Raw genomic sequence first — 21666 nt, 5'->3', positions numbered from 1 at the left:
AACTTGCTTAGGTTCATTCAGAAAATAGATGGGCTTAAACCTGAAATGCAATCATTAAAAAGTTTGGTAGGCATGGGCGTCAGATTTCCACTTACCTGCGCTAAATTAAGTGCCCATCACGCCCATCTTGACTCAGGCCAGGTGGCAGTATGGTAGGTCCCAGCCCCAGCATCCAAGTCCAAAAGAGGCAGAGTGATGGAGGACATGCTTCGTAACAAGTTTTAAGGCCCCATTGAATTGAACAGGCCAGGGAGAAGAGAGGTGGGCGTTTGGACATGGGGGAGGTGGGTGTCTCATGCAAGGCTTGGTCTGCGTATTTAAAATAGTCACACTGATTTTAGAAGTATTTTAATTTTTTCGAACTCTGCCAGGGTAACTATTAGCGTATCACTGACAGAACCATCTGAAGTTCTCAATTTAGAATCACTTTTTTTGGAGGTTCCCTGTGCAGCCTAACTGAAGTTAGTGCTTCTGGGCAATTGCTGTGTAAATCCTCAGCTGGACGGATTCCTCAGCAACCTTGGCGATCTGGGCAGAACAGGAAAGCAGGATTGGTCCCAGCTGGGATTTTAGAGCCAAAGACCACTGGCTCTTCCAAGCCCCATGAAGAGGCACCTTGGCAGGTTCCTGCACACCCGCTCCAAACAAGTCAGTCCCAAAATGGCCATCAGGGTCTTATTATCAGACTCCAAATACCATTTTAAATTGGTCCCCCGCCAGACTCTAATCTCGTCCACTGGGGTCATCACCACCACCTTCAGTCTTCGTGGAACGACGATCCCATCTCTGCTGGGCCAATGGGTGGAAATGCAGCCTCAACATTCACCTCAACATTAGCCTAGATGCCTCATGTGGAAAGAGAAAGACTGAACAAAAATAAATCACGCATTTAGATACTTACGGATTGCATTACTGGAAAGTAATTTTAAAATAAGGGATGGGAATTAACTAAATGGGAACAAGTCCCATAGCGAGCGCTGAGGGACACAACACTATAAAACGGCATCCGTTAGATAGGGGCCTCAATGGGGGAAACGTTGAGGCTGCACACAAGTGGCCCACTGCTCACCGGAACGCCCCGATCTCTGGAGCCTCCAACCCCCCCAAGTTTCCAATGCAGTAAGGGAGTGTCCCATGCCCCCCCCCCCCCGAACACCCGCACAGGGCCTCCCACCCCCCAATTGCCACCATGCAAAAAATGCCAGCTTGGCACCTGGGTGGCACCCACCAGGGGGCCCAGGTGGCACTCTATTCAAAGTTCATGCACCGTAGGGCCTCTGATCCCCTGGGAGACCACCACAACTGCCATTACATCTGGTCCCCGTTTGTGGAGACTAGCACTGAACAGCGCGTGCCCGAGGTCTCCGCGGGGAAGGGGATAGATCCCAACACCTCGGGAAACTGCATATTACAGTGAGACTAGCGGTCTTGCTGTAATGTGGAGATTTGCCAAAACGTGATCTCGCCCACAATGAGCAGGATTTACATTGCAATTTTGCGTGAGGTTGCATTGGCTCACGCGAGGCTTTGCGAGCTGGGTAGATCCAGAGAGCGGGGTCTTCCGGCTTCTATTAGCCACGCTGCGAGCTGCCTTTCGGGCGCAGCGTGGCGTACAACCACACCCAAAGTTTCAAGCAAAGTTGAGCCAGCTGAAGGGGCATCAAATAGTAACATTCCACATTAAAGACCTTTTATTTATTGTACCACTGCAGAAGTGAAATGTTGCAGCATTTACAAAATGACCATGCTACTGGAAGTAATAATCACACACTTAGTATTGCTGATTAACTTCCTTCAGTGACTCATTCATGGGAGGTAACATGTTGAAGCAATTCTTGTATAATAGATACAAATTGTCTTTATCAAAATAGTGTAAGAGTCCTTCCTCTCTATTTTCTTTGTTCCCATTTCTTATTTTATTATTTTTGGGTCTGCAGATCCATAATTGGAAAGTGGAAGAGTGCAGACAAGGATAGGTTGTTCCGAGGTTTTGTATTTGGGAGAGGAGAAATCAGATCTATCGGCACCGAGTGAATCTTGGGAATGTGTTTTGGAGGAAGTCGGTACGATTGGCTAACTGGCAGTCTGTGGGTTGCCCAGGGACAGTGTTCTGCCTGACACAGTCCTGCCAGGTAGTTTATACAGAGAGAAGCGGCCAGAAGCCTCTCGACCCTCAAAGGAAGAGGAGCTGAGTTTTCTCCCTCTCTGTGAGTCTGCAGTGAAGATTACAAGCTGAAGGAAAATAAAGCACCCAACTGAAGGCCTAGCCTTGAGAAGAAACCAACTGGAAGACACCCGCCTGAATCAACGATACTTTAGGGGAGGTGTGGGGGGGGGGGGGGGGGCAAAAGAGTTAGAAACAGGGGTTTGAGAAAAGGGAATTGGATAATAGTTAACCAGTTGTATTGATGCCTATTGAATACTAATTACTCTTAATAATAAAAGGTTACTTGTCTTTACATTTCACAGACATGGTCAATTTAACTCAACCAAAGCCACCGCTATTAATATAACCTCGAATTTCACCTGCATCACGACCATGGGTCAAGTGAGGCTGGAATTAATGGCGCACTAGCCCAGGGGGTCATAATAACAGGTATTTAAAATAGACATTAGAGGGACAGCTCACCCAATAACAAGTATTCAAAAGGAAATGTCTCAAGTTAAATACCAACCAAAAAGATTGAAGCAGTCACTTTAAACATTTACATTGAATCTTCTGGGAAATCCTTGTGCTGGGATGAATGATAACCAGGGCTGGTGAATAGGGCATTTTTTTTTTGAACTCACCTTGAGCATCAAGTGCCCCAGGTCAGGTTACAGCAGAGTGGACCAAATGTCCTAATACTGGGCGTGATTTACTGAAATTGGGACGGGATGCCGCCGGTAGATCCCTTCCTGGAAGTCCCGACAGTTGTTACATAGAACATACAGTGCAGAAGGCGGCAATTCGGCCCATCGAGTCTGCACCGACCTACTTAAGCCCTCACTTCCACCCTATCCCTGTAACCCAATGACCCCTGCTAACCTTTTTTTTGGTCACTATGGGCAATTTAGCATGGCCAGTCCACCTAACCTGCACATCTTTGGACTGTGGGAGGAAACCGGAGCACCCGGAGGAAACCCACGCACACACGGGGAGAACGTGCAGACTCCGCACAGACAGTGACCCAAGCCGGGAATCGAACCTGGGACCCTGGAGCTGTGAAGCAATTGTGCTAACCACTGTGCTATCGTGCTGCCCATGCCTCAGAAGATCTAGCCAGATCTTGCGAGATGTCGTGCTATGGAACCCGCCCACATAGGGCGGGACCCAGACTTATAAATGTGCTTAGAAACTCACTTAACTATGCCGATGGTGGATCAAACGGCCACCTGGCATCTATCGGCTTTGCCGAGGTGTCGCCAACTGGGCGTCGTTTAGCACTGGTCCCCACGAACAGGACCAGGCGAATGACACTTGAAAGGTGGGGGGGGGGGGGGGGGGGGGGGGGGGGGGTTGGAAGGAGTAGTTTCCCAGGTGGAGGCCTGTGGGTGGTTGACCTCTGAGCAGGGTGGTACCCTGGCACTGGTGCCGCCATCTAGGGGCCACCCCAGCACTGCCACCCCAGGAGCACTGCCAGGCTGCTGTTTTCCCACTCCGGGGATTAGGCCCAGGGGTGCCTGTCCATGTGAGGTGGGGAGAAGACCCCCTTTTATGAGAGTTGGGGCGGAGGGGCATCCGGGGTCGTGTCAAGGGGTCGAGGGATCGGATGCCACCTTCCTGCACCGACTAGCTCTGCTCGTCGGAGCGGCTCAGTGCAGGAAATTACGCTAAAATGTGTGGTCTCGGTAGGAGCGCCGGGAATGATTCCACTAATCCCATCCAGATCGGTCTCCTATATCAGACCTTTCCAGATTTTCTGGTCTGTGGCTTCGCGGTAGCAGTTTGGCCATTCATTGCCACATTTTCCATGGGGCTGGTTTTGGGCTTTATCTGCTTTGCAGAGACGGGGTTAAGATCATTGCAAATACAATCATTAAATCTGGTAGCCAAGAGGAAACCTTTCAGTCCATAATCCAGGGTAGGTTCAAACACACTTCCATGTGTTAATCTCGGTCATATCCCAATTCCACAAGAGGAAATAAAATAAAGACGCACTTAAAAAGAATTTGCTTCTTAGCGTCTGCAGTAAGTTGGAAACAGCCATGAGAAAAACATGCTGCAGATTTTGATTTATATGGGACTGGATTTATACTGCTTTCCAAACCAGACTTTCCAGGACAATGGGTTGCTGGCTAGGCCAGCATTTTTATTGCCCAACCTGAATTGCCCTCAAGAAGGCAGAGAGCTGCCTTCTTGAACTGTTGCAATCCACGTGGTTTAGTGCGCCCACAGCACGGTTTAGGAGGGAGTTCCAGGATTTTGACCCAGCGACAGTGAAGGAACGGCAGCGATATAGTTCCAAGTCAGGATGGTGTGTGGTTTGGAGGGGAACGTGCAGGTGGTGGTGTTCCCAGGTATCTGCTGCCCTTGTCCTGCTAGGCGGGGGATATCTGTTTGGAAGGTGATCTTGTAGATGGTACAGAGACACGCTTACAAACATGTGCCTTCAAACACCATTACCACGGTTTCAATCTGCCAAGTGAAACCCCAGTTAATACCGACCATCAGAACATAAACAAACATTCAATATGCAGTGAACAAGTACGTCATCCTGAAGCCCTTGCTAACACACTGAATGAAGTTTGCTCAGTGCACATTAACTTTAGGCTGTCACAAGGTAAAAACAGGTTACAGTTTACTGGTTTTATTATGGCAGCTCTCTTTCAGGGTATTTTCAAACAAAAACATTTAAATTCAGATCAAAGTTGCAAGACCCCAGCTAAAAAGACGTGGAGAGTAATGAACAATTTATAAACAAACAGTTTTAAACTTTACCTGGGAATATTCTGATTAACAGTTGCACAGCCGTACAGGAACACTATGATCCCAACAATGGACGCTGGGATCAGTAATTGTGTGTACACTCCAAGCCAGGCAAAATACAAGGCAATCTTCTCACCAAAGTACTTCCTGAAAATAATCATAACTTTGTTATTTTCAAATGACCATTAAAAGTAAATACAATCAAGATTTCATCCTAAAGACAAACTCACGCTGAACCTGTTAAAGTCTGTGGGTGGAACCACATTTTCTCCTCTCTTCATTCATTCTCAGAATTTCCCACAGTCACGTTCAGACAGCTAAGGGAATCATGGATGTTTACACCTCATTCTAACAGAGCTTTGCACTGCCAGCTGCTAGAACACTGATAGAAAGCGTTGTTACCAGGAGACACCCGATCAATTGATTCAGTTGAGCAATATTGACACACAATTCAACACATTCCCAACCAGTCTACTGTATTCACTGCTCCAAAAGCATTGTGCTCTACACTGGGAGGCTAAATGCAGACTGGGTTACCACTTTGCGGAATACATTAATTCAGTCAGCAAGCATGACCCTAATCATCCTACTACTTGCCATTTTAACCCACCGTCCTGCTCTCATAACTACAGGTCCATCCTCGGCCTGTTGCAATGCTCCAGTGAAGCCCAATGCAAAATGGAGGAGCAACATCTCATCTTCCAATTAGGCATTTTGCAGCCTTCTGGACTTAACGGTGAGTTCAACAAATTTAGACCATAATCTTTCTCCTCCATGTTAAACCCTTTAAAAACAAAATCCAAATTTTGTCCAATCACAAGGTCTCTTCCTCTTCCCCTCCCCCTTTTCCCCAGAGTACCATCTGTCACTTGTTCTACGTTTTGCTTTCATGTGTTTTGATTTCACAGAGCATGGACTTTAGTTTTATTAACACATTCTACTATTTTATCTTTTAAACCTCTGCCAGCACCTTCCATAGTCCTTCACACTTCCATTAACACTTTGTCTTATGCGCTACACATCTTTATCACAATCTCTCCTAGCTCCCACCTATCACTGACCTTCTACTTTGCTCCATTTCCTCTACACTGCCTAAAATCCATCACATTTCTCCCTCTCTTTAGGGGAGTCATAAAGACTCGGAACTTTAATTCTGTTTCTCTCGCCACAGATGCTGTCAAACATGCAGTCATTCCAGCATTTTCTGTTCTTAGTCCCAACCAGATTACCCAAGATGCGTACAGACACCCAAAATGAACACTTGTAGTCGAATAATTAATGAATATTCTGGGGGTACTGAAGAGAGTGGATTTTGAAATAGCACTTAAAATAAAGATTATTCAAAAAAGAAAATCTAAATTCTCGTATGATTTAAATACTGCTGTCCCTTCAAATGACACCATGAATTTATAAAGTAACCTCCTGTGTTGCCACAAGTCACAAACATGCAGGTACAGCAGGCAATTAGAAAAGCAAAATAACACGCTGCCTATTGCAAAGGTGAGTGAAGAACTCTTGCTGTAATTATATTGGGCTTTGGCAAGACAGTACTTAGTAAATCCGGAGGAGGAATAGATTTGTTTAGAGGGGTTACAACAAAGATTGTTCTTGGTAGGAGGAGAGTTTGGACCTAGAACCTCTGGAATAAAAAAAAAAATGAGAAACGTCATTGAAAGGTCTAAATTTCTTAAGAGGGCTGGACAGCATAAATTCAGGAAGGTTGCTTACCCTGGGTCACGATCTCAGGTCACCAGCCCTTTAGGACTGAGGGGTGGAGGGGGTGGGAAACACTTCATGTTGACGGCTGCGAATTTATGCAATTCTTTACCCCAGAGTCTTCAATGGTCGAGTAAATTCAAGGGCGAGATGGAAAGACTTTGAACATTAAAAAAGGGAATCAACTAAATAATGGATTTTAGGCAGAAGATCAGCCATAATTTTATTGGATTGGTGATCAGGCCAAAGGCCCTCCTGGCCTATTCCTGGTTGTATGTCTCATGTTCTTCTCTCGGTGTCACAGTAAGGTGTAAATGGAAGCAGAAAGTTGCACAGGAATAATAATAGATTAAATAACCAGCAGGAATGTTGGAAAGTACGAAGTTATCCACTTTGGGCCCAAGGGAGATAAATCACATTATTTTCAAAGCGGGGAGGATAAGCTGTAGGAATGGGAAATTTAGTCAAGTGCAGAAATTGGTAAAAGCAAAAGATACAAATGGATTATTGGATTTCATCTCGAAGTGGGTGGAGGGAATATTGCAGCTGTACAGGTCTCTGGGTGATCGCCATCTGGAGTAACTGCCTTCCTGTACCAGCCTCCCCGAACAGGCGCTGGAATAAGAACATAAGAACTAGGAACAGGAGTAGGCCATCTGGCCCCTCGAGCCTGCTCCGCCATTCAATGAGATCATGGCTGGTCTTTGTGGACTCAGCTCCACTTTCCGGCCCGAACACCATATCCCCGAATCCCTTTATTCTTTAGAAAGGCATCTATCTTTTTCTTAAAAAAGTTTAAAGAAGAAGCCTCAACTGCTTCACTGGGCAAGGAATTCCAGAGATTCACAACCCTTTGGGTGAAGAAGTTCCTCCTAAACTCAATCCTAAATCTACTTCCCCTTATTTTGAGGCTATGCCCCCTAGTTCTGCTTTCCCCGACCAGTGGAAACAACCTGCCCGCATCTATCCTATCTATTCCTTTCATAATTTTATATGTTTCAATAAGATCCCCCCGCATCCTTCTAAACTCCAATGAGTACAGTCCCAGTCTACTCAACCTCTCGTCATAATCTAATCCCCTCAACTCTGGGATCAACCTAGTGAATCTCCTCTGCACTCCCTCCAGTGCCAATATGTCCTTTCTCAGGTAAGGAGACCAAAACTGAACACAATACTCCAGATGCGGCCTCACCAACACCCTATACAATTGCAGCATAACCTCCCTAATCTTGAACTCCATCCCTCTAGCAATGAAAGACAAAACTCGATTAGCCTTCTTAATCACCTGTTGCACCTGCACACCAACTTTTTGCGACTCGTGCACCAGCACACCCAGGTCCCTCTGCACAGCAGCATGTTTTAACATCTTACCGTTTAAATAATAATCCATTCTGCTGTTATTCCTCCCAAAATGGATAGCCTCACACTTGGCAACATTGAATTCCATCTGCCAGACCCTAGCCCATTCACCTAACCTATCCAAATCCTTCTGCAGACTTCCGGTATCCTCTGCACTTTTTGCTTTACCGCTCATTTTAGTGTCGTCTGCAAACTTTGACACATTGCACTTGGTCCCCAACTCCAAATCGTCTATGTAAATTGTGAACAACTGCGGGCCCAACACTGATCCTTGAGGGACCCCACTAGTTAGAGGTTGCCAACCAGAGAAACACCCATTTATCCCCACTCTCTGCTTTCTGTTAGTTAACCAATCCTCTACCCATGCTACCACTTTACCCTCAATGCCATGCATCTTTAGTTTATGCAGCAACCTTGTGTGGCAACTTGTCAAAAGCTTTCTGGAAATCCAGATATACCACATCCATTGGCTCCCCATTATCTACTGCATTGGTAACGTCCTGAAAAAATTCTACCAAATTAGTCAGACACGACCTACCCTTTGTGAACCCATGCAGAGTCTGCCCAATGGGACAATTTCCCTCCAGGTGCCCCACTATTTCCTCCTTCATGCTAGATTCCAGCATTTTCCCTACAACCGAAGTTAAGCTTACCGGCCTATAATTACCCGCTTTCTGCCGACCTCCTTTTTTAAACAGTGATGTCACGTTTGCTACTTTCTAATCCTCTGGGACCACCCAGAGTCTAGTGAATTTTGATAAATTATCACTAGTGCATTTACAATTTCCCTAGCCATCTCTTTTAACACTCTGGGATGCACCCAATCAGGTCCAGGAGACTTGTCTACCTTTAGCCCCATTAGCTTGCCCATCACTACCTCCTTGGTGATAACAGTCCTCTCAAGGTCCTCACCTGTCATAGCCTCATTTCCATCAGTCACTGGCATGTTATTTGTGTCTTCCACTGTGAAGACCGACCCAAAAAACCTGTTCAGTTCCTCAGCCATTTCCTCATCTCCCATTATTAAATCTCCCTTCTCATCCTCTAAAGGACCAATATTTACCTTAGCCACTCTTTTTTGTTTTATGTATTTGTAGAAACTTTTACTATCTGTTTTCATATTCTGAGCAAGTTTACTCTCATAATCTATCTTACTCTTCTTTATAGCTTTTTTAGTAGCTTTCTGTTGCCCCGTAAAGATTTCCCAGTCCTCTAGTCTCCCACTGATCTTTGCTACTTTGTATGTTTTTTTCCTTCAAATTGATACTCTCCCTTATTTCCTTAGATATCCATGGTTGATTTTCCCTCTTTTTACCGTCCTTCCTTTTTGTTGGTATAAACCTTTGCTGAGCACTGTGAAAAATCACTTGGGAGGTTCTCCACTGTTCCTCAACTGTTTCACTATAAAGTCTTTGCTCCCAGTCTACCTTAGCTAGTTCTTCTCTCATCCCATTGTAATCTCCTTTGTTTAAGCACAAAACACAAGTGCTTGATTTTACCTTCTCACCCTCCATCTGTATTTTAAATTCCACCATATTGTGATCGCTCCTTCCGAGAGGATCCCTAACTATGAGATCCTGAATCAATCCTGTCTCATTACAGAGGACCAGATCTAGGACCGCTTGTTCCCTCGTTGGTTCCATTACATACTGTTCTAGGAAACTATCGCGGATACATTCTATAAACTGCTCCTCAAGGCTGCCTTGACCGACCTGGTTAAACCAATCAACATGTAGATTAAAATCCCCCATGATAACTGCTGTACCATTTTTACATGCATCTGTTATTTCTTTGTTTATTGCCTGCCCCACCATAATGTTACTATTTGGTGGCCTATAGATTACTCCTATCAGTGACTTTTTCGCCTTACTATTCCTGATTTCCACCCAAATGGATTCAACCTTATCCTCCATAGCACCGATGTCATCCCTTACTGTTGCCCGGATGTCATCCTTAAATAACAGAGCTACACCACCTCCCTTACCATCCACTCTGTCCTTCCAAAAAGTTTGATACCCTCGGATATTTAACTCCCAGTCGTGACCATCCTTTAACCATGTTTCAGTAATGGCCACTAAATCATAGTCATTCACGATGATTTGCGCCATCAACTCATTTACCTTATTCCGAATACTACGAGCATTCAGGTAAAGTACACTTATGTTGGCTTTTTTACCTCTGTTCTGAATCTTAACACCTCGATCAGTAACCTCTCCTAAGTTATATTTCCTCTTAACCTTTCTCCTAATTTTCCTTGTCGTTGAACCGATATCTTCATGTAACAACCTGCCGCGTCGCTTACCATTAATGTTTTCACTTCCCGTTTTATTTCTTTTAGTATTCCTGGTCCTATTCACTGGGCTCCCCTCAGTCACTGTAACTTGTACTGTCGCCATTTTTGACTATGGCTTCTCTGCCTTACACTTTCCCCCTTACTGCCTTTTATTTCTGTCCTTGTTTTACTACCTTCCAACTTTAAGCATCGGTTCCCATCCCCTGCCACATTAGTTTAAACTCTCCCCAACAGCTCTAGGACATCGGTTCCAGTCCTGCCCAGGTGCAGACCGTCCGGTTTGTACTGGTCCCACCTCCCCCAGAACCGGTTCCAATGTCCCGGGAATTTGAATCCCTCCCTCTTGCATCATCTCTTGAGCCACGCATTCATCCTCTCTATCCTGACATTCCTACTCTGACTAGCTCGTGGCACTGGTAGCAATCCTGAGATTACTAACTTTGAGGTCCTACTTTTTTTAGTTTAACTCCCAGCTCCCTTAATTCAGCTTGTAGGACCTCATCCCATTTTTTACCCATACCGTTGGTGCCTATGTGCACCACGACAGCTGGCTGTTAAACCGCCCCCCCCCCAAGAATGCCCTGCAGCCGCTCCGAGACATCCTTGACCCTTGCAGCAGGGAGGCAACATAACATCCTGGAGTCCATGATTGCGTCTGCAGAACCGCCCGTCTATTCCCCTTACAATTGAGTCCCCTATCACTATAGCCCTGCCATTCTTCTTCCTGCCCAGCAGCGCAGCAGAGCCAGCCACGGTGCAATGAACCTGGCTGCTGCTGCCTTCCCCTGGTGAGCCATCTCCCTCAACAGTATCCAAAGCGGTATATCTGTTTTGCAGGGAGATGACCGCAGGGGACACCTGCACTGCCTTCCTACTCTTGCTCTGTCTTTTGGTCACACATTTACTATCTCCCTCAGTACCTTTCACCTGCGGTGTGACCAACTCGCTAAACGTGCTATCCACGACGTCCTCAGCATCGCGGATGCTCCAAAGTGAGTCCATCCGCAGCTCCAGAGCCGTCAAGCGGTCCAACAGGAGCTGCAACTGGACACACTTCTTGCACAGGAAGGAGGCAGGGACAGTGGACGTGTCCCTGAGCTGCCACATCGCACACGAAGAGCATGACACGGGTCTGGGATCTCCTGCCATGTCTTAAACCTTCGGTTAAACTTATACAACTACAATTCCGAAAAAATAAATAAATAAATAAATATACCAATGAAAAGAAACAGAAAAACAGAAACACTACTTACCAGTCACTTACCAGGGATAAAAAGCACCTCCTCCCAACCCAGCTTCAAATTCCCACCTAGATTCAAATTCCCAAACTCACTCTTAGCTGTGTTTCACTCCTGGCTGTGTCTTCACTGGTTCATTGGGAGAACTCACTGGGAGTGAGTTTACAAGTGGCTATTTTTAAACTGTCCTGAATTGACTCCCCTCCCCCACCTGCTTTTAGATCAAGGTAGATTGAAGTGACTGACACTTAACTGCCAACCAGTTATGAGTGTGGGTGGGGCAGCCCTTGTTCACCCACACTGCACAATACTAGCTTAATTTAAATTAATTCAAACTCCTGAAATTTAAAAGGAGCTGCCTTACTGATTTAATTCAATTCCCACCTAGATTCAAATTCCCAAACTCACTTCTGGCTCTGTCTTCTCTGGCTCACTGAGAGAACTGTGGCGACTAGGGACTTTTCACAGTAACTTAATTTGAAGCCTACTTGTGACAATAAGTGATTTTCATTTCATTTCATTTCAAGTTCTGGGCACCAAACTTGGCAGATTTGGCATGAATGAGATGTGGGTTAAATGAGGAGGACAGGTTCAATGGACTCAGCTCGAATATTACTGAGGTGTTCAAGATGATCAAGGGAATTGATAACAGAGGGTCAGAGGAGATTTCTCTGGCGGAAAAATTCAGGACAAAGGAGCATTAAATACCTAGTCACTGGTCATGCCACTTTTACACAAAGACTGGAGGGAATCAGGAACCCTCTCTTCCCCCCCTACCCCCCAAATGCAATCGATAAACTTGCTAGATAAGTGTCGTGGGAGGTAGAATTAAGATTCAGATCATCCATTGCCTAACTAAAAAGGTGAAACAGGCTAAAGGGGCTGATTAGCCTGCCCCGGTCTCTAAAGGGGCTGATTAGCCTGCCCTGGTCTCTATATTGATAGTCTAATGTTGACATTTGCAGAGTTTGGTTTTTAATGGTTTTGGGTCTTGGTTATCTTATCTTTAGTTTTGTGCGAACATATCCATCTCCATTCCCAAGCTGATTCAGTAGCTGGAAAACACAAGTTGCTCTGGTGGTCCAGAAAGTCACCCCGGTGACTCCTTGCATGCTATTTTCTCTTTCCCATACTTTGGATTCAAACGCTAAAGCTGAACTCTCAACCCTCGCTCTGTACACGCCTGCTAAATTGATTCCAGCTCTCCATAAAGCATCGTGAAAGCTGCACAGTACAATTTACTCCCACAGCCGGTAACAAGGCGGCCAAGGGCAATACATGGTTTTTAAATTCTGGAGCTCGCTGTGTCCCTCTTCAGAGCTCGTTGGGGGAAAATGGCATGTGGTGGGGGGGCAGGGGGGGGAGGGGGGGGGGGTGTCGGCAGGCTAATCGAGGCACTTGCAAAGTGACAATTATGATGTACGGAAATGAAGAGATAATGTTACCTCAGGAATGTTAAACCCATCTCACGGGAGTCAATGAAGGACTCCAGGATGGACAGATTTTAAAAAAATCGGGGGTGGGTTGGACCCAGATTGGTCGAACGCCTTTCTCACATATTTAGATCTGAATAGATTTACCCGGACACTGTCATGAACAGTAATTATAAGCCAATGGTCACGTGAAGTTTTCCTCCCTTCACTTTTTGAGTACTTTGTACAGGCCACATCTCGACTATTGAATCAGAACATTCATCTGGAAAAGTGGAAGCTGAGAAAAAGGTACTTTGAAAATGGTGGATTGAGCTGACAAGTGCTTTCTTTAAACCATTTACTAAAAATGGATACTTGTCAAAACATACAAAACCAATTGTTTATTACAGCTCGGTAATGAAGATAATTTACATCTCAACAACACTGGATAAATAAACCACAGTACTGGACAATTAAACCAGCTTATCAGAAGGATCTCTACTTTGCATGGCAGCATGATTATAAATGCATCCTTCATACCTACATTCATCATTTTGCTGGGAGAAAGATCTTCCTTAATTTTTTTAAAAAAGAGAAATCACATTTTTGCAGTTAAGTCACCATTTAGCACATCAAATGTTACCTACCTAACGAGATCAAGTGGCTGGAATTTGTAAAATATTGCATAACGAGCCCATTCTTTATAGAGAAGCTGAAGGAAAGGATGTACAATTAGTCTAGAACATTGCGAAATCCAGTAGCCAAGACAAATTTCTACTATTCAAATCAAATATTCAAGACTTGCTGTGCGGAGTGTTACATGAAGGGTACGTACATATTAATCCCTATTGGGGCACATTGTGGTCGCAAGAAAAGACCCACGCATCATCCCCTGCTGTGATAACCTAGAAGCCAGATTTTCAACACTGACTGGGACTTGGAGAGAACCTTGTTCTGGTTGGACTTGGCCATTGACAAAAGCTTTAGAATCTGGGGGTGGCATTTGAATGGAGGCATAGGAATCAGGGTAGAGGGACACGAGGAGTTTGGTGAGCTCCCCAAAATGCGATTATTTATACTTCACAAAAGCACTAATCATCCTTTCAACATCCATTTCTTTTATAGTACCCAATTATTTCCCCCCCCCCTGATTAAGGGGCAATTTAGCGTGGCCAATCCACCTAACCTGCACATCTTTGGGTTGCGGGGGTTTCCGCAAACATGGGGAGAATGTGTAAACACCGCACGGACAGTGACCCGGGGCCGGATTCGAACCTGGGTCCTCAGTGCCGTAGGCAGATCCATTTATTTTAAGCATGGATAGCACGATGAAGGAATCAACAGTGCAACGGATCTTCGGTGGTCACTCAGTAACTAGCATGATTGTGCTTTGGCGATTATTCTTTTTGTCTACTGTGTACGTACCCTTGGCCGCAGAAAAATACTTATCACTGTACTTCGGTACATGTGGCAATAAATCACAGTCCACTGAAGAAACTCCATGTATTACACCGATAAAACGTTTTGTACGGAACATGATAGCTCCAAGGAAGAATGAAAATGCAAGACCCTGAACATGATAACCTATAACCTGAATGTCTGTCCAATAAACACCATTCCAAATACATAGCTCAGCAATGATTATTATAACCGAGTAACTTTATATATAACCATTACAGTGGCGAACAGCCCAAGGCACTTCGCGAACAGGCATTATTGAAAACATACACCAAGGCAAAGGAATAAAATTAGGAGTAACTGCAGGGGAGATGTATTTGAAAAATGGAGAGGCAGAGAGCTTTGGGCAAGGAGCTCTGGAGATGACGACCAAGGTGGCAGAGGGCTCTGCCACCAACGGTGAAGCAACGAACTAGAATTAATTTGAACAACCTTGCAATTCTCAAACTTGCTCGCATTGTTCAGGTCGGGAGCATGGTTGGGACCTTTAACTGCCAAGCTAAGCATTGTTCACGTGGTGTAATATTCCAGAATGGTTGGAGGTCAGTTTTTAAATATGTATAGAGTGGGGCATTTTCAAATTTCCAGCTACTGGGGAATCTGGATGTGCAGGTGGAAAACAAACCCCTAAAAATTATCAATGAAAAAATATAATTGAGCGTAATTTAGGGGTAGGTATAGATTCTGAAAACGTCAAATAGATAATTAGTTTTGCCAATGTTAAAATGCTAGCAGAGTGCTCTCAGATTTGCTTTTGTACAAAACCTCCAGAGTAGCCTAGTCTGCAAACTGCATTTGGTCCCGAGCATGTTGGTGCTACATCAAAAACTCTCTGAAGGAGCTGGAATCCTGGATCATGTACACGTGCACGACATGATGACAAGGCTGTACAAATCAGATTGTACAAACAATGTTTTACAACACTACTAACAGGAAACACCTCCTTTAACGAGCCAAGGTGACCTCAGCACACATTTTTTAGAAAAATAAGTAATCGCCATGAAAACAGTTTTTTGAGCAGGAGTTCAGCAAAGGTTTTGAGGACGTCAAGCAGTCAGGCGTCATGAGTCTTTGGCACTTGAAGATCAAAAGATTTACATGACCTTTGGCCTTCATTTATTTTGTGGGAAGATATTTTGAACAGAGAACAGGGTGAACTTCTGACTGTTCTATACAAAGATGCGTCTCAAAACAAAATCTTAATGAACCCTTGCCTGAGAACATTTACATATACATGACCTTTCGAGAGTGGCTGTGGTCATTTTGGTCACCACAATAGAGCTTAGAGCAGTTCACAAAATAATAAAACTTCAACTCAAGAATCAGAATGTTTCCTGATGACTTCAACCAGGGTTCCAACAATTCCCATAGGAAACCACAGGGCAATAAACAACAAATGCATTAAAAATATATCTAAATGAGACACCCAGATTGCCACAAAATCTTGGATAGCTTTATATTAAGCATCACTAACTTCCTGCATGAAATTGAATTACTTGAGAAAACCAGCTGGAGTGGTTAAGATAGAAAATAAACGTTATAAAATCCTCTCAGCAGTTAAATACCATAAAGCGTGGTGGTCAAGGAGGAGGGAAGAAAAAAAAAAAAATCAACAAGAGACAACCTCAACAAACCAAGCAGAATCCAGCAGAACAAAATCTGCTGCTAAGAGATTCATGAGAATATGTTGTTAAAATAAATTATTGACTTGACCTATTCAACACTGCCAGATCTGCCCCAGCTCCAAGCAACTAGATATTCCATCATGTAGCAAATCAGAGCGCCCAAATTATGGAGCAAGGAAAAAAAAAACTATATTTATAGAAACTGTCCAAAATTATTATACCTTGAAAATATCAAATGTAAATGGGATAACTTTATTTTCATTAAACAGAAACGTTTTTTGTGCCAGTTTGAACAGTTGGCAGCACTTTTCCTTAAGTCAGAAGATTGTAGATTCAGGTCTCACTCCAGGACTGGTCTTGACTGGGAGGCGGTTGCTGGACGAGTAATCCAGAGACCCAGGGTAATGCTCTGGGGACCCAGGTTCGAATCCCACCACGGCAGGTGATGGAATTTAAACTCAATAAAATATCTGGAAGTAAAAAGTCTAAGGATGACCATGAAGCCATTGTCGATTGTCGTGAAAACCCATCTGGTTCAATAATGTCCTTTAGGGAAGGAAATCTGCTGTCCTTACCTGGTCTGGCCTACATGTGACTCCAGACCCACAGCAATATGGTTGACTCTTAAATGCCCCCTAAAGGGCAACTAGGGATGGACAATAAATGCTGGCACAGCTACATCCCATAAAAAAAATATTTCAGTGCGGTACTGAGGGGGTAACATAAAGTCAGATGTGACCCCATTTCAAATGGACTCGAAAAGATAACAGGATATTTATATGAACATACGAACAGGAATAGACCATTCAGCCCCTCGAACCTGCCATTTAATAAGATCATGGCTGATCTGATAGGAAGCTCAAATCTGCATCCCACGTACATCTCCCCCGATAACCTTCCACCCCTTTGCTTACCGAGAATCTATCAGCCATTGCCTTAAAAATATTCCAACTCCACTTCCGCCACCGTTGCCAAAGATTCATGACTCTCATTGAAAAAATTTCACCACAGTTTTAAATGGTGGACTTAAACAATGTCCCTTAGTTCTAGCCTCTCCCACAAGAGGAAACATCCTCTCCACATCCATCCTGTCGAAACCCCTCCTTCATTCATGGAATGTGGAAGGCTGAAATGTATTGCCCATCCTTAGAGACGTTGTTGGTGAGACACTTTATTGAACCACTGCAGTCCATATGATGAAGGTACACTCACAGTACAGTGATGGAGAAGAGCTCCAGGACTTTGCCTGAGCGACAGTCAAGGAACAGGGATATATTTCTGGTACGTCTTTTTCTTGGCAGTAGAATTGGCAGGTTTGGTGGGTAGATAAACATCTGGCACATAGGGGGTTAAAGTGAGACAGAGTACAATACCATTCATGCAAATGAAGAGAACACATGACCTGACATGGGTCAGTATGATGTTGGATAGACTGTACCTCTCCCATCCTGGAAAACTGAAGGAAAAATCAAAGCAGCATTCGGACCTGAAGTGAAAGTTCATAACCTGAAGTTCATAAGTGAAAATGCAGAAGGAAATTATTTGAGAAAAGTTAAAAAGAAAAAGGCTTGGAAGCTGAAGGCAGAAATTCCTCACTGCAGCAGAAGATTTAATTGAATCCCATGGAGTCTAGTTTCAACAGCCACAGTGTGCAGAGACAGCAGACTTGGCTGGTGTGAGCTAAAAATGCAAAATTTCTGGACAATGCAAGTCCCAAAAAGGTCTCACACTGCAATGGTCAGAAATTACCATTTAAATTGCAGTCCGAGAAATCTGATTCCCAAGTCGGCGCCTGAACATCCGTTGAATGGACTCACACAGAACAAAGAAGAAAAACATAAAAAATGTATCTAGACTGTGTAGGCAGCTTTAAAAGCCAGAATGCGATGCTTGGAAGCAGGCCCCAGAATATTGCGCTAAAGTAGGAAGATGCTAATCAATCGATCCAGGCAGCCACTGCTGAAAGAATGTAAACGCAGAGGCCGTGAATGCCGTTACTGCAAAGGCCGGTCAAAAATTGGCAAGTACGGGAAAACGTTTTGGTGACTTATGTCAGAGCATTCTTTTGGATTATAGGAATTATTTAAAAACAAAGAAGAAAAGTACAGCACAGGAACAGGCCCTTCGGCCCTCCAAGCCTGTGCCAATCATGATGCCCCAACTAAAAACAAAACCTGCTGCCCTTACTCGGTCCCTATCCCTCTATTTCCTCCCTATTCAATCCGTATCCCTCTATTTCCTCCCTATTCATGCATCCATCCAGATGCCTCTTTATTGTGGCTAATTTGCTGCTTCCACCACATCCTCTGGCAGCGCGTTCCAGGCACACACCACTCTGAGACAAATGTACCCCCCACATCTCCCTTAAAACTTTCTCCCTCTCACCCTGAACCTGCGCCCCGTCGTAATTGACACTACCACCCTTGGAAAAAGCCTCTGATTATCCACCCTGTCTATGCCTCATGATTTTGTAGACCCCTTTCAGGTCTCCCCTCTGCGTCCGTCTTTCCAGTGAAAACAATCCTAGTTTATTCAGCCTCTCCTCATAGCCAACACCCTCGAGACCAGGCAACATCCTGGTGAACCTTCTTTGCGCTCCCTCCAAAGCTTCCACGTCCTTCTGATAATATGGGGTGACCAGAACTGGGCACAATGATCCAAATGCGGCCTAACCAATGTTCTATACAGCTGCAACATGATTTCCCAACTCCTGTACTCAATGCCCCGGCTACCATATGCCTTCTTTGTCACTTTGGCCACTGTGTTGCCACTTTTAGGGAACTGTGGACCTGCACGCCCAGATCCCTCTGCATGTTAATGTTCCTAAAGGTTCTGTTATTTGAAATGAAAATCGCTTATTGTCACAAAGGGGGAGGGGGGGGGGGGGGCGGGGGAGGAAGAGGCTGGCCCGCATGTCGGTGGGCCCCAATCGCGGGCCAGACCCCATTGGAGCCCCCCCCCCCCGCCCCCGGTGAAGTGCTTTTCCCTGCCCCACAGTCCGCCCCCTGACCCTTCGTGCAGAGTTCCCGCTGGCAGCGACCAGGGGTGAACGGCGTCAAACGCGCCGGCGCAAATGGCGCCGATTGTCTGCACCTCGGAGAATCGCGCGCCGGGGCGCGGTTGCGCCGATTCTCCGGCCCGGCGCGGGACTCAGAATCGTGCCCATGATTGCTTCAGGTCTGGATAAAAAGACAAGAGGCTGAAGCAGTTAACATACTGCTTTATTTGGCAGGCACGATAGCTGACAATATAGTTGGACAAGGAACCAACAAATCATTTGCAAAATTTGATGAAGTTTTAAAGTCATGCAATGCTGCTTAAAAGAACTTCAGAAGTAACAAAATCCTTGAAAGGGCTAACTTTAATAACATTGCCAGCAGCCAGGGGAACATGTCAACTTTAGATTGCGATTCCAGCGACCTAAAATCTTACTTAATCAGGAATTGAATAATTGCAGAGTGGAAGATGATGCACTCTTGGACATGCTTCAAGTGAAGGAAGATCTAAACCTCGACAAAGCCATCCAGATTGTTAGTCAATCTGAAGTCAGTTTCCAGCACAGTCCATATTAAGGGGAGAAAGCAAATTCTCATACAAAGTAACGGTTAGTGAAACAGCAGAGAAACAGGGACTCTGCAGGCCAAGGGAAGCAATACCCGAAGCAATCCGTGGACAATCATTCCAGCATTGCCAGCAAAGATCAACATCCCAGAGGCAAGATCAACATTCAGCAATTTCAGCCCAATGCTTTCAATGTAACTGAACAGGATTTTTCGAGAAGCTGTGCAAAGCTAAAACATCACAACACATGGAAGATCCCAGAGGATTCACCAGGTCAACACAGCACACAAGACCACAGCAACCATGCTTCTTGGTGGGGTCAAGGATCCTGGATGGCAGACATTTTGGGTGTTGGTCATCTCACAAACGGAGAGCTCTCTGGCTACAAACCACAGGCACACCATTCCCTGGGTCTGGAGGAATCAGACTTCCGGTCATAGGCCCGATTCGCAAACCTTTGAGGTATGGTGGTTTTGTGAGGGCCACGAAGATTCCAGTGTGTAGAGTCAACCAGAAAGTAACTTTATTTACAACAATACGTACACAGGGCCAATAGTTCACTCCTGGTTCCCTCTCTGGCTAGTCCAACACTGGCCAGCACTATTTATACAGCTGCACTGCTAATGATTGCCCCACCCTTCATGGGGGGGGGGGGGGGGGGGGCGGGGGGGCAGAGCTCATATTCCCCACGGAACATGGGGTAACCAATTGTTCCCAGCCACTAGGATCCGGGCAGGTTGTAACAAGTGGCGAACAAATCTTCAAACTGCTGTACATCATCCATAACCAATTTGTTTCTCTCTAAAGCGGAGATTCTTTGCTAACACCAAATCGCCTCAAAATGGCAGAAGGTGTGACTGTTATAAATTATACAGAACTGCAAGTTCCCAGGCGCTCCAATAAGAAAGATTCTCTTGACTGAGATATCAGCTCAGAATGGTCTTTTCTCTTTGCAGAGCTTTCATTGTAGGTGCCAGAGGTTCCTCACTGGTCAGACCAGCCAACCACACAGGTGGTTACCAGCCTCCCCGAACAGGCGCCTGAATGTGGCGACTAGGGGCTTTTCACAGTAACTTCATTTGAAGACTACTTGTGACAATAAGCGATTTTCATTTCATTTCACGACGCCAAGCACAGTCAAGAGAACAACCAGCAGTGACAATGGCCTCAACCTCAGTTTCTGACACCAATTGGAGAAATAAACGGAGATCACAGAGCAGGCACTGTGTGGTGGTATGCATTAGGGGTAATGTGGTACCTGTGAAGCCGAGGGGCTATTGGCTGACAGGTCCCGGGTCCTGGTTGGATCTGCCGACTTCTGGCTCCGCCCTGAAGGCGGAGTACAAGAGCTCGAGCTTCTCCCCGCAGCTTCATTCTGTTGCTGAGCTGCTGGGGACAAGTCTCGCTTAATAAAGCCTAGATCGACTTCATCGCTTCTCGTCTCGCGTAAGTCATTGTGCGCTACACACTGCAATCTCCAATCAGCACGACAGTGCCACAAACTATGATGGAACCGAATAGCCGCCATCCATTGATGTCAGTGCATCACACAGCCAAATGCAGAAGGTGGGCTTATTACCAAGTTACACCCTCACAACAGGGAAAGCCATCTTCCAACCCAGCACGCTGCGGCGAGCTGCATAAAGAGGAAAAGCATGATAGAGATGAGCCCGGAGTTTGCCCAAGCGATAAAGGCAGAGATAAACCAACCCGCTCTCCATCTCTCACTGCAATTGGGGAAATCGACAAAGAGCAAAGCCAAGATGCCAGAACAACCTCCGATTCAACAAAGTTGATGCACTCCTCTGACAGCAGAGAGAACAATATATGGAAGGTCTATAAAGCCTCCAGACCACCTGAACCCATGAATTCTTTTTGGGGGAGGGGGGGGGGGAAATTGAGTAGTAGTAATGGTGCGAAATGTATTGGGTAAACTGGGATAACTTGTAAATTCATTGGATAAAGACTTGGGGGGGGGGGGGGGTGCTGTAGTACGACGGTCTGGTACATTTAGGGTTAACATAGGACTGTGTACAGTACCACCCACACAGAGAACACATGACCTGCATCAAGGGGTTAGCATAATGTTGGGCAG

At 45.3% G+C, this 21666-nt stretch overlaps 1 protein-coding gene across 2 annotated transcripts in view; it reads right to left on the bottom strand.

Moving 5' to 3' along the window:
• The window catches only part of ano1a (anoctamin 1, calcium activated chloride channel a), a 235369-nt gene that overhangs the window by 133383 nt on the left and 80320 nt on the right, over positions 1–21666 (bottom strand). For both annotated transcript variants that reach the window (XM_072466740.1, XM_072466741.1), the window contains exons 8-9: positions 13575–13639; positions 4922–5056 (exon numbers count right to left, since the gene is read on the bottom strand). In XM_072466740.1, coding sequence (XP_072322841.1) covers positions 4922–5056; positions 13575–13639 — 200 coding nt within the window. The remainder of the gene's footprint in view (positions 1–4921; positions 5057–13574; positions 13640–21666) is intronic.

This window comes from Scyliorhinus torazame, chromosome 10, assembly GCF_047496885.1.
Source record: "Scyliorhinus torazame isolate Kashiwa2021f chromosome 10, sScyTor2.1, whole genome shotgun sequence".
NCBI classification, from domain to species: domain Eukaryota; kingdom Metazoa; phylum Chordata; class Chondrichthyes; order Carcharhiniformes; family Scyliorhinidae; genus Scyliorhinus; species Scyliorhinus torazame.
This window is presented reverse-complemented; position numbering and strand designations above follow the sequence as displayed.